Raw genomic sequence first — 14,559 nt, forward strand, 5'->3', positions numbered from 1 at the left:
ACAACAAAATGTATTACTAAAGACTACAGTAGTTTTATGAAGTAATGTCATTATAATGTACAGCATTTACCTTTCCGTCAAAAACAGCATGAGCGGCTTTTCCATAACCTCGGGTGTTTAACGTTCTGGGCTGTCGTTAAAGTTATTCTGCTTCAGAATGTCGCGGAATGTCGTCAAATCGACTACAGTAGGTGAGGTTGTATTTTTGCCTCATTCCTGTGGGAATCCAGGACGAGCTGCAGTGTGCTCAAACAACCACCAGTAAGCTTCTGTGAGCAAATAATAATGTATCATCTCTTTCTCTTCCGGACTTATCAGAGCTAATCAAGTCGGCAGTGCATTCTTCACTCACGCTTAAAGTGAAAGATGAGGCAAAAATCTCAAGTCATGTTTTTGATTATTTATTTCTTTAGTTCAATAAATATCACCCACTCCCGCAATGTCCTTCACACTCACTTTCTTCCTTCCTATGGTTGGAAAACAAAGTCATGTCCATTTTTATCTAAACAAATTAAGCGAGTAAAACCAGATATTTTAGTCGGATCTTACGGGGTTCACTGTGACATTTGCTAGTCCAACGAAAATGTTTGTAACTCACATTTTCCATGCAACTTAAAGCATACCAATTAACTGACAGACAACTTTTACCTCAAAACACTTCTAAGAGTTAGAGTACTCTTAGGTTAAGGCACCACTGTAATTTTACTTTATTACAGTGTAACCTAGATCGACCGGTAAATTGAGAGCTTTGCCTTCCGGCTCAGCTCCTTCTTCACCACAACGGATCGATACAGCGTCCGCATTACTGAAGACGCCGCACCGATCCGCCTGTCGATCTCACGATCCACTCTTCCCTCACTCGTGAACAAGACTCCGAGGTACTTGAACTCCTCCACTTGTGGCAAGATCTCCTCCCCAACCCGGAGATGGCACTCCACCATTTTCCGGGCGAGAACCATGGACTCGGACTTGGAGGTGCTGATTCCCATCCCAGTCGCTTCACACTCGGCTGCGAACTGATCCAGTGAGAGCTGAAGATTATCAGGACCACATCATCTGCAAATAGCAAAGACCTAATCCTGCAGCCTCCAAACCAGATACCCTCAACGCCCTGACTGCGCCTAGAAATTCTGTCCATAAAAGTTATGAACAGAATCTGTGACAAAGGGCAGCCTTGGCGGAGTCCAACCCTCACTAGAAACGGGTCCGACTTACTGCCGGCAATGCGGACCAAACTCTGACACTGATTACACAGGGAGCGGACCGCCACAATAAGACAGTCCGTTACCCCATACTCTCTGAGCACTCCCCACAGGACTTCCCGGGGTACTTCTCCAAGTCCACAAAGCACATGTAGACTGGTTGGGCAAACTCCCATGCACCCTCAAAGACCCTGCCGAGAGTATAGAGCTGGTCTACAGTTCCACGACCAGGACGAAAACCACACTGTTCCTCCTGAATCCGAGGTTCGACTGTCCAGCGTAACCTCCTCTCCAGTACACCTGAATAATAGACCTTATCGGGAAGGCTGAGGAATATGATCCCACGATAGTTGGAACACACCCTCCGGTTCCCCTTCTTAAAGAGAGGAACCACCACCCCGGTCTGCCAATCCAGAGGTACCGCCACCGATGTCCACGCGATGTTGCAGAGTCTTGTCAACCAAGACAGCCCCACAGCATCCAGAGCCTTAAGGAACTCCGGGCGGATCTCATCGCCTTGCCACCGAGGAGCCCCGGTGACCCGCGTCCGGGCGAGGGAAATCTGGGTCCTTTGTTTGTGTTCTTCATAGAGGCCTTCGATGAATGATGGGAAAATTGTATGTGTACTATATGACCTAACGTATATTTCGCTCTACCCCTGTATTGAGCACTGTATAACGGATAAACCACAGAAACCTCGACAATATATATATATAAATATATATATATATATATATATATATATATATATATATATATATATATATATATATATATATATATATATATATATATAAATAAATATATATATATATATATATATATAAATAAATATATATATATATATATATATATATATATATATATATATATATATATATATATATATATATATATATATATATATATATATATATATATATATATATATATTGGCTCTTAGTCCCCAGGCCAAATTTTTCAGCCTAAATCGGCCCCCGAGTCAAAAAGTTTGGACACCCCTGTTCTATAGTGACAGAAATATTTTGAAAATGTAAATTTTTTATTTCTTAATAGTTTCTTAAAAGTATTTTTAGTGAACTACTCTTTAGAGCTCTTATCTGCAAAAACGTTATAAGCCTTTAAATTGGTCTCTTAGTCTGAATTCATCCATCCATTTCATATATCGCTTATCCTCATTAGGGTCACAGGTAAGCTAGAGCCTACCACAGCTGATCCCAGTCTGAATTGAATTCCTGCTTTTATTTAGCTGTTTAAGTTACGTTTGCGAAACTGACATGGTTATGTTAGATATTACCGAGCTCAACATAATTTCAATGTTGCTTCAAGGAGGCGCTGATCCACCTGGGAGCCAAGTTTTCCCCGTGCATGCGTCAGGATCAGGAAATCCACAGGCTGGTCCAGGAGATAAGGGCCAAAGAGAGAGAGTCAGGATGCTGCGTGAGGAATGATCGCTCTGGCTGCTTACAGACCTCTCAAGACGAGTGCTCGGTATGCACAAACAGTACACACTGTATAGGAAGAAATATGAATTCAAAAGCCATACATATTTTACTAAATATACAGTACACACGAGTAACACATGAGTCAACAACCGACAATATTACTTCCTCTCTTCTTTTACTGCTATAGACCACCTTGGCATTGTGGGTAAAGTGGCCTCAGCACCCCAGTGCCACTTATTTGAATAATAAACTACGCCAATACGGTGCAGTCTGCCATCAGGATCCCAGGTAACATCACACTGGTGTGTATGTTTTCATCAAAAATGTAATTAAATTACAGTATGTTAAGGGGGAACTGCACTTTTTTAAAATGTTGCCTATCGTTCACAATCACTATGAAAGACATGACGACTGATTTTTTTTTTATGCATTCTAGCTCGTAAATAAAAGTCCGCTCACAGTGGAGCGAATGGCAGGTCCTCCATTCCGCCCATAAAGCACAATAAATAACCATCCAAAAAGCGCCAACAATACTCCATTTACATGTCGTGACTTGAATATTAACCAAGTATTTGTGATATTGTTATTATAAGCGCTAACGCAGACAAACTATATATAGTGGCACTGTGATCACTATCTTATGTGGCAATGTTGACATCATCGGCTGGTGAGCTGCTTCCTCACCTCTGTGATCATGAAAATGTATTCTAGATCATAAATCATGCCTCTCACCTGGATAGTAGAAGGATGAGGACATATTCCGACGAGTTGGGACACTCTAACAGCCAATTTAGACCCGGGAATGGCGAGAACGACATGAAAAGACACTTGGTTCCACCCCCCCATTTCTTTTGCGAGGATTTTAATTCATTCTTCGTCCAAACGGGAATATGACAAAATTCTATCAGTCGGCATCCCAGTGAGAGCAGACATTGTACAGTAAGTGATGTTTTATTATGTTTGGTGGCTCTCATGAAGTCAGCAGTAATCGGTATTGTTGTCGAAGGAAACAGCGAACGACGTGATGCGTTTTTTAAATGAATGCGCCCCGTACTACATTACATAAATACTTACATCGTGTATATACAACCTTAATGGTTTTAATTTATAGGCTTAATAGGGCGACTCCTATAGGCACCATTGTAAGCTGACTTTTGATTGCATTTATTTACTAGTTAGAATGCATTAAAAAAAAAAGAAAAACATGTGTCGTTCTTATCCAACATTAGGATTGTAAACAATGGGCAAAATTTAGAAAAAAAAGGTGCAGTTCCCCATACATATAGAAACATGAAATGGTTCACAAATATTTTCTTATATAGTCGTGGTTTGTTTACTTAACTACAGAGAGCATTGGGCATCTACTGTGGGTTAGGGTTAGGTTAAATATTGTATATATTTTTATTATGATATTAATGATATTATAGAATATCAAATAACAGAAGTATGACATACACTATTAAAATAATATAACGTGATCAATATTAAATTAAAATAACTAATACAACATTAAAATAAATAATCAATGAAAAGGAGCAGAAAGAGGTATAAATGTATAATACCTGCCCCTATTCATACAAATACAACATTTGCTATTCAACTCAGAAGACGATTAAAGGGGAACTGCACTTTATTTTTCAGAATTTTGCCTATCGTACGCAATCATTATGAGAGACAAAAACAAACCTTTTTTTGTTGTTTAAAAACGCTCACAAGATGCGGCTAATAGGAGTCACCGTTGTAGCCTTCAAAGCCATCTAAACAACTTCAAAACCCCCCATCAACGTTTTATATACACACTGCAAGTACTAATATAGTAACAGACACGTTCATAACAATATGTAATATGTAAAATATTTACCGTATTTTGTTAATTTCAATCATTAACATAACTTTTTACTTCTGTCATCAAACGTGTGTGTTTTCTACCAGTGATTCTAATCATGGCAGACTTGGTAGCAAACGACAAAGACAACTTTTTTTGGACATCTGAGGATTCACTACCTTATCTTTTTTAAGCTGAATATACAGAGGATGAACTGCTGCTTCTAGAAGCGAGCACGAAGGAGGGGTGAAACGTCGGAGCAAACGGGGCCGAGAGAGTGAGTTTGGCTTGACTTGGTGCTGTAAATGCCGAACTATGCTGAAAGAAACACAAAGCTTCTGCTGCGCTGAGTGGTACACAATGTTATTAATGATGGAAAAGCTCTTGTATTTGGCGAGGAAGACACTGCTCAAAGAAACTACATCACAACAAAAGACGAACTGTTTGTGCTAGAAACTTTTTTCCAACTGTCCATCGAGTAAGTCACTGTAATATTGATCATGATAGATGCAGCACACTGTGCTTGTTAGTACACACACTGTCGAGCTAGCTGTGTACAATCAAAACACGAAGTGTGAGCTAACACTTTGCATATACTGTAATATGATTGTTTATGTTTTTAGTCAGTACAGATCGATGTCCTGTTGTGTTGTGTTGTGCATTACAAACTCAAAAGCCATTCAGATGCTGACGCAGAAGCTGGCTTACGTCTTGCTAATGCCGTATAGCAGTGTGAGACTGAGTGTCTCAGGAAAGCGGTTCCTTAGTGTTTGTTCTTACAATAACAATGCTGCTACAGCTTGGTTATTATACAGATTACAAAACATAAATGCAGTATGGTTGGTGGTTTTTGGATGCCTTTTTAGAGTGATTTAGAGGTATGATGTATTGCTCCCGTTAGCTGCATGACTAGCCACCCAAAACAAGCCTATTTTTACAAAATTGCCCCCAAAAAGTGCAGTTCCCTTTTAAGGCCATATTTTTATTTCATAACATACAACCAAAAAATAAACAAAACATCTTATTCAAAGTAATATATTTTCATTATCAGGAAGATTTTTATAAATACAGAAAGAGATGTAAATTGTTTTGTTCCACTGTCAAGTTTGTTCCATAAACACCCTTGAATGAAATGCTTCTTTCCATTGTCAACAGTTGTATCCAAAGTGTCTAGTTTTTGTATTGAAAAAAGTTATTTTGAATGAGGTCAAATTATATTTTTTAATCAGATTAATCACAATTTCGAATTTGGATTAATCATGTTTAATCACAGGTATTAACAGTTGTGCAAACTCGCTTAACTTAAAAATGTCAGCTAAAGCAAAAAAGACCCCAATACTTCACAAATGCAATTTTATTGTTAGAATTGATAGAATGTAATGGAGCAAACTAAATTGTGTAATTAATCTTCATGTATGTGATTATTGCAGTATTGTTTGTGATTAATCGCATGAGTTAACTTGTCATTTTTTACTTGAATGTACAAAATGTATAGAAGCGCCCCCACATGCAGCCTTCGTTTTTACTGAATGCGGCCCTCGCTGGAAAACGTTTGGACACCCCTATTCCAAAACCACCTTTTAAAAAAATATCACTTTTTTTTTAGGTTATACAGTAATTAATTTATCTTCTTACAAATCTGTTTTGTTCTTCATACATATTTGTTTACTTTACCAGCTCAAAGATCAAATAATATGTATCATGTGACATGAGTTATATTATGATAATGAATTGACTATTATTTTAGCTTTGGAAAGTCAGCTATATGAACCACTACATTATGGTGTAAGTCAAAGATAGTTATGGCCACATCCTGTCACAGTCTTTTATTTTTTATTATTGTGGGGTAAGAAGGGAAGCATCTATTTTGGGTGTGGTTTAAGTGACAACTCAATTAATTTGGCATTGGTGATTACAGAGGAGGCCACTGTTTAAAGAAAAAAAAAAAAAATTATTCTCTCTGGCCATTGTATTGTTGGAGTTGAATGAAAAAGACAATGTTTCATTGTTGTGGTGTACTTCACTTTGTTTTCTCTTTATTTTGTAGAATTTGTCAGGAGCCTGCCTCTGTTTCACCTCATGAATGGCCTGAAGACATCACCAAGTGGCCAGTGAGTGCAGTGACATGTTAAACAGGACCATGAACAGTACATTAGTTTCACATTTCTTTAAAAGTTGGTAATGCAAAATAAAATAGGAGGTCTAAGAGATTATCATCAACGTTGGGAATGTGACGAGTTTAAAACATTTTAGTAAAATGATGACAATTGTGTCATGTATAATTTAAAAGCCAACAAGGGGCAGTACTTGTTTGTATTTGGCAGTGGACATTTATGTTTGATCTGCAGGTTTGCACAAAGTACAATTTTGGGAATCACACCAACCTCCCCCACATTGATTGTACCATCACAGGCCGGCCCTGCTGCATTGGAACAAAAGGACGGTATGTACCGTGCAGTAAGGTCACTAGAGCAGTTTGAACATTTCAGTAGGTATACTTAATATGTATATATTATAATACCTATATACATCTCTAATGACCTTTTCAGCCCCAACATTTGATATTAGTGCAGATTCAGGATTCTAGTTGACATTCATAAAGGCAGAGTCCAATACTATAACTTATCTTTATCTTAATTTGAGTATTGTTTAGATATTATTTGTCATGAAAAATACAGTACATGACTCATAAATACCATAATTATTTTTCTTAATCTTAAAATTTGTGAAAACAGTAAAACTAAATGGATGTACTTTAAAGGCCTACTGAAACCCACTACTACCGACCACGCAGTGTGATAGTTTATATATCAATGATGAAATCTTAACATTGCAACACATGCCAATACGGCCGGGTTAACTTATAAAGTGCAATTTTAAATTTCCCGCGAAACTTCCGGTTGAAAACGTCTATGTATGATGACGTATGCGCGTGACGTCAATGGTTGAAACGGAAGTATTCGGACACCATTGTATCCCAATACAAAAAGCTCTGTTTTCATCGCAAAATTCCACAGTATTCTGGACATCTGTGTTGGTGAATCTTTTGCAATTTGTTTAATGAACAATGAAGACTGCAAAGAAGAAAGCTGTAGGTGGGATCGGTGTATTAGCGGCTGGTTGCAGCAACACAACCAGGAGGACTTTGACTTGGATAGCAGACGCGCTAGCCGACGCTAGCCGCCGACCGCATCGATGATCGGGTGAAGTCCTTCGTCGCTCCGTCGATCGCTGGAACGCAGGTGAGCACGGGTGTTCATGAGCAGATGAGGGCTGGCTGGCGTAGGTGGATAGCTAATGTTTTTAGCATAGCTCTGTGAGGTCCCGTAGCTAAGTTAGCTTCAATGGCGTCGTTAGCAACAGCATTGTTAAGCTTCGCCAGCCTGGAAAGCATTAACCGTGTAGTTACAGGTCCATGGTTTAATAGTATTGTTGATTTTCTGTCTATCCTTCCAGTCAGGGGTTTATTTATTTTGTTTCTATCTGCATTTGAGCCCGATGCTATCACGTTAGCTCAGTAGCTAAAGAGCTTCACCGATGTATTGTCGTGGAGATGAAAGTCACTGTGAGTGTCCATTTCGCGTTCTCGACTCTCATTTTCAAGAGGATATAGTATCCGAGGTGGTTTAAAATACAAATCCGTGATCCACAATAGAAAAAGGAGAGAGTGTGGAATCCAATGAGCCCTTGTACCTAAGTTACGGTCAGAGTAAAAAACTATACGTCCTGCACTGCACTCTAGTCCTTCACTCTCACGTTCCTCATCCACGAATCTTTCATCCTCACTCAAATTATTGGGGTAATCGTCGCTTTCTCGGTCCGAATCGCTCTCGCTGCTGGTGTAAACAATGGGGAAATGTGAGGAGCCTTTCAACCTGTGACGTCACGCTACTTCCGGTACAGGCAAGGCTTTTTTTATCAGCGACCTAAAGTTGAGAACTTTATCGTCGATGTACTCTACTAAATCCTTTCAGCAAAAATATGGCAATATCGCGAAATGATCAAGTATGACACATAGAATGGATCTGCTATCCCCGTTTAAATAAAAACAATTATTTTCAGTAGGCCTTTAATGTCACTTTCACTTTTCATACTGTAGATTCAAACATTTTATGGATTTTGTTATGAAAACCAGACACAAATCATGTATTTTCAAGTATATAAGTTGTGTTACATTATTATTACGATACAATGTTAAGTTAAATATGTTATGAATGAAAAAGATGATTATTTAAAAAAATTATACTAATGTTTTAATACTTATCATTATCATCCATCCATCCATTTTCCACCACTTGACCCTTTCGGGGTTTATTATTATTATCATTATTATCAGTAGTAGTACTATCTTTATCATTATTGTTATTATCATCATCATGATCAATTCTACAATTGTTATTATTATTAAATATTCAATAGTATCTTTAATCAAACACACAATTATACTATTATCATTATCATCATTATTATTATTGTTGCTATTATTTATGTAATTGCCATTATTAATATTATTGTCATTATTCATATTATAATTACCATTAAATGTACAATATAATTATTTTGAATTAAATACACATTATTTTCAACATCATCGTCCTTATTAACATACGAAGGTGATGATGATGTTGCTCATTATCATCATCATCATCGTTTTTGTCATTGATCATTAATAGTATTGCTTATCCTATATGATGATGATTATTATTGATAACTTTTTTTTATTTTTATTTTTATTTCTTAGGTGTGAAATCACCTCCAGAGAGTACTGTGAATTTATGCATGGCCACTTCCATGAAGAAGCCACTCTTTGTTCACAGGTAGACACACACACACACGCACACACACACACACACACACACACACACACACACACACACACACACACACACACACACGAACACGCACGCGCACACAGACATTTTATTTAAATTGTGTGTGATATATTGTTTGTTTAAAGTAGTAACATGCAGTGGTTTAACCTAATAAATAAAAAGTTGATCAACAGCTACAGTCAACACTAAGAGAATAGTGTTTCTATGGCAACCACATATTAATTAAAATGAATCTTTTTAGGGACAAATATAGGTTCCCTGGCAGTGTTTATTTATTGTATTATTCTACCTAACCCAAAAATATATACCGTCTTTTTCGGACCATAAATCGCAGTTTTTTTTCACAGTTTGGCCAGGGGTGCGACTTATATTCAGGAGCGACTTATGTGTGAAATTATTAACACATTACCGTAAAATATCAAATAATATCATTTAGCTCATTCACGTAAGAGACTAGACGTATAAGATTTCATGGGATTTAGCGATTAGGAGTGACAGATTGTTTGGTAAACGTATAGCATGTTCTATATGTTATACCGTAATTTCCGGACTATAAGCCGCACCTGACTATAAGCCGCACCAGCTAAATTTAGGGGAAAATACAGATTGCTCCATATATAAGCCGCACCCGACTATAAGCCGCAGGGTTTTGATGTGTAATTAGCGTAGTATATAGGGGTTCCTGCTACCACGGAGGGGATTGTCGGGACAGAGATGACTGTTTGGGAACGCAAAGCGTCCCATTTATTATCAATAAATCTTTCAATCATTCAATCAAACTATTACATCTTTGACATGGCGAACAGCATTCGTGCAGAGTACAAATAATACAACGGTGCAAAGTAATACAAAGTGCTCGCCTGTACGTTATCAAAATAACCAGCCTACCGGTATATGAAAAGTCAGTCTTTAATCATTGTGTCATCGTCTTCCTCCTGCGTACTAAAACCACCGAAATCCTCTTCGTCGGTGTCGGAGAAGAACAGCCCGTAAATAAGCCGCACCCTTGTATAAGCCGCAGGGACCAGAACGAGGGGAAAAAGTAGCGGCTTATAGTCCGGAAATTACGGTAGTTATTTGAATGACTTTTACCATAATATGTTACATTAACATACCAGGCACGTTCTCAGTTGGTTATTTATGCGTCATATAACGTACACTTATTCAGCCTGTTCACTATTCTTTATTTATTTTAAATAGCCTTTCAAATGTCTATACTTGGTGTTGGGTTTTATCAAATACATTTCCCCAAAAAATGCGACTTATACTCCAGTGCAACTTATATATGTTTTTTTCCTTCTTTATTATACATTTTCGGCCGGTGCGACTTATACTCCGGAGCAACTTATACTCCGAAAAATACGGTACACTTGTTCCAAATGTCAGATTTACTACACAATGCAGGATGTCATTTTGTGTTGTTCAAGTCTGTGTAGCACGGTCATGTCCTCCTTTCACTGTCCACCAGGTTGCCTGCATGGATGACGTGTGTGGTTTACTGCCTTTCCTCAACCCAGAAGTCCCAGATCAGTTTTCCCGACTCTGGCTGTCCCTCTTTCTTCATGCTGGGTGACCTACTTCTGTTTTTTCTTCATCTTTCACTGTCTAAAGAAGCCATGATATGTTTGATAGGAAATAGTATGTGTTTTCAAGATGTGTGTGTGTGTCTTCTTTCTGAAGGATCCTACACTGCCTGGTGTCCGTGTTGTTCCAAATGACCGTACTTCGAGATCTGGAGAAGCTGGCTGGCTGGCTGCGAATCTCCATCATCTACATGCTTAGTGGCATTGCGGGCAACTTGGCCTCCGCCATTTTCCTGCCCTACAGAGCGGAGGTACACAACACCAGGGGCCGTGGCCCTAAACACGAAAGACCAGCGCTTATTATGTGCGCACACACATGCATGCGTGCAAGGTAGCCTAGTCATAGGACTATGATATAATGACAACCAAGACATTTTTATAATACAAATTATGCTAAAAAATTACGCTAAAGTCAAAGCCACAACATGCTTGCTAACCTGTAAGTACATCCATCCATCCATCCATTTTCTACCGCTTGTCCCTTTCGGGGTGGCGGGGGGTGCTGGAGCCTATCTCAGCTGCATTCGGGCTGAAGGCGGGGTACACCCTGGACAAGTCACCACCTCATCGCAGGGCCAACACAGATAGACAGACAACATTCACACACTAGGGACCGTTTAGTGTTGCCAATCAACCTATCCCCAGGTGCATGTCTTTGGAGGTGGGAGGAAGTACATTCATAACAAAATTGTCCCTCTTTGTCCCATGTCTCTACAAGGTGGGTCCGGCTGGTAGTCAGTTTGGCATCCTGGCGTGTCTTTTTGTCGAGCTCTTTCAGAGCTGGCAGATCCTTGAGCGTCCATGGCGGGCGTTTGCCAAGCTGTTTGCCATCTCAGCGTTCTTCTTCTCTTTCGGCTTGCTGCCCTGGATCGACAACTTTGCCCACATCGGTGGTTTTGTCTCAGGATTTTTCCTGTCCTTTGCCTTCCTGCCGTATATCAGGTAGGTCAATCAGCCGCTAGCATTGTATTATTTTGTACATGTTTATATACTGTTCAATCTTGAATTACAAACATCATTTGATTTTGGAACAGGGTTCGTAAATAGAAAAGTTTGTATATTGAAGCTAAGTTCTCTATAAGAAACAAGGTCTAAATGAATAATGGGTTCAAGCCTTGACAAAAGTCCATATTTTGGTGAAGGTTTGTACGCTTTGAACACAAGATAAAGTGCTAAACATTACTGTATATCTAACAAACATAACAAAGGGGCGATGGATCAACTCTCTCATTATTAACAAGCCAAAACAACACCAACGGCAAGCTGAACTGTCCTCTGTATACACTGCTGTGCCAACACGCGCATACACACAGAAGTACCCTTGGTGCCCTTACAAATAATCAGAAATCACAAAAATCCTTAAATTTAACAACAATATAGCTAGAATAATAAACATTTGCCAAAAAAAATCCACTTTACATTGTCATCGGCAAATAAGCAGCTGAGGAGAGGAGAGAAAAGAGCAGACATAGGGCGAGAGGAGAGGGGCGGGGGAGGAGGGGCGGTGTGTGTGTGTGTGTGTGTGTGTGTGTGTGTGTGTGTGTGTGTGTGTGTGTGTGTGTGTGTGTGTGTGTGTGTGTGTGTGTGTGTGTGTGTGTGCTTTTGGAAAAGACGCCACTTAACAAGAGGTAGTGTATTCTCTTTTGCTGTGATATAAGTTTGCTTTGGCATCTTTTTCCAGAAATTTTAAATTTGCAGGACACAAAATGAATGGATGAAGCTTTGGTTCGCACACAGAAGCATATTTGGCTGGATCTAATTGTTTGTAAATCCAAAATTTTGCAAAACAAGGCTTAATAAAGGGTACACTGTACATCTAAGGGCACACTTACACTGGGACTTAAGTTGCAACGATCAACCTGTTTTACGATTAACCTGTTTTACTATTAACAGTGATTCACCGTTATTTAATCGCAAAGGCTTTGCTACACTGAGTGTTCCAGTCCTCCTCACTCGCTATAAAAGAACATACGTTATTCCATCACTTCTATTCTGCTGTATTACTGCAATTTCCCTGATTTTGACTGACTTGTTTTAAGTCATTTTAATAGTTTCATTTGTGCATGGGTGTGGCTGTCATTCATTAGGAGAGAAGCGATCGCTTTAATCAAATGATGTCCCTATTACTTTCAGTAAGTACACGACAGAAAATGCGGAGGGTTGGACTTTTGGATTGTTTCCAGTATTCCTATATATAGTAGTACCTCCATTTACAAGCTTGATTGGTTTCAAGACAGGGCACCTAACAACACAATTTTAACATGTGAAATGCCTTTTCAATGGAAAAACAAACTTTAAAATAAGATAGTTTATATTCAAACAATACAATATAATGTGCTACTAACAACTGCAACAGTTTTTTGAAGTAATGTAAAATTAATGTACTGTATTGAACTCGGAGAGTGGACTTCTACGGTATCTCCTTCCAGCTGCTTCTGCATCAACCACACCATCAGCAGCTTTTGCCATGTTTTCATTGACAAATGTCCGCCGTTTAGATAATATTTTAACATTCATGGCTGGTGTTAGACTTATTCTGCTTCAGTATGATGCAGACTAGCAGTGATACGCTCAAATTACTTCGCCAAGTTGGCAACATACACGATTATGTTTTTGATTATTTCTTTCTTTGATTCAATAAATATCATCCACTTATTCCTCTTAGCATTGTCCTTACCATGCTTGAAAAGACAAAGTTATCTCGATCTCTATAGCTATCAGCTAATGCTAGCAAGTAAGATAAGATGTTTTGAGCACATTTCAGGGGGTTCGCTGTTACATTTGCTATGCAACTCTATGGTGGGGATGCTTGTATCTCACATTTTTACTTGCAACTTAAAGCGTAACATTTACGTGAGAGACGGCTCTTTTCTCAAAACACTCTGAAGTTGGGGGAATCCTAAGTTGAGGTTTCACTGTTCGATTATAATGAACTGTGTCGATTATCATTAAGAACCTGAGAGGAGCAATCACAATACAAAGCTGTACAGTCCATTACTCTGTGTTTTGTTTCCTGTTCAGCAACCTTACTTTTGTTTCAATTCCCTTTTTGCCTACTTCTGACTGACTGCTGGCTCCCTCACCTGTCCCTGGTTGCCAATCACGATGATTTTTATGGACAGGGCTGGATCCCTGTGCTTTTTTTTTGTACGTCCATGCTGCATAGCTTTCCTTATGCTTCCTGTGCACTACCCTGGTGCACTATTTTTTGGTGTGTCATTAAACACATTTTCCCTGCAATTTGGCTGCTGCCACTGTAGCCTGGGGTCACAACCAACACAACGATCAACACTGCAACGTAAAACGATTAAGTCAAAAATGATCGCATTAATCATGTACACACACAACTTATTTAGGCCGCACATAGTCCTGTACCTTAACCCAAAGATGGTTAACTGAAAGACGGTGAGGGTTACGATGTCTGTGATCAGTTAAAAGATGAGTGAGGAAACTGCGACTGTAGTGTTCGCTGGTAAATGTCACTTCAAAATACACCCTGATGCATACTTGCCAACCTTGAGACCTCCAATATCGGGAGGTGGGGGAGGGGGGCGTGGTTGGAGCGGGGGGCGTGGTTAGGGGCGTGGTTAAGAGGAGTGTATATTTACAGCTAGAATTCACCAACTCAAGTATTTCATATATATATATATATATATATATATATATATATAT

General features: G+C 38.9%; 1 protein-coding gene across 4 annotated transcripts in view; it reads left to right on the forward strand.

The window, feature by feature from the left end:
- Positions 1-14,559, forward strand: part of rhbdf1b (rhomboid 5 homolog 1b (Drosophila)) — a 50,406-nt gene that overhangs the window by 34,525 nt on the left and 1,322 nt on the right. For all 4 annotated transcript variants that reach the window (XM_062056231.1, XM_062056230.1, XM_062056232.1 and 1 more), the window contains 8 exons: positions 2,532-2,693; positions 2,835-2,935; positions 6,520-6,583; positions 6,821-6,915; positions 9,214-9,289; positions 10,773-10,873; positions 10,985-11,138; positions 11,606-11,829. In XM_062056231.1, the coding sequence (XP_061912215.1) occupies positions 2,532-2,693; positions 2,835-2,935; positions 6,520-6,583; positions 6,821-6,915; positions 9,214-9,289; positions 10,773-10,873; positions 10,985-11,138; positions 11,606-11,829 (977 nt within the window). The remainder of the gene's footprint in view (positions 1-2,531; positions 2,694-2,834; positions 2,936-6,519; positions 6,584-6,820; positions 6,916-9,213; positions 9,290-10,772; positions 10,874-10,984; positions 11,139-11,605; positions 11,830-14,559) is intronic.

Source organism: Entelurus aequoreus, linkage group LG08 (genome assembly GCF_033978785.1).
Source record: "Entelurus aequoreus isolate RoL-2023_Sb linkage group LG08, RoL_Eaeq_v1.1, whole genome shotgun sequence".
Classification (NCBI taxonomy): Eukaryota; Metazoa; Chordata; class Actinopteri; order Syngnathiformes; family Syngnathidae; genus Entelurus; species Entelurus aequoreus.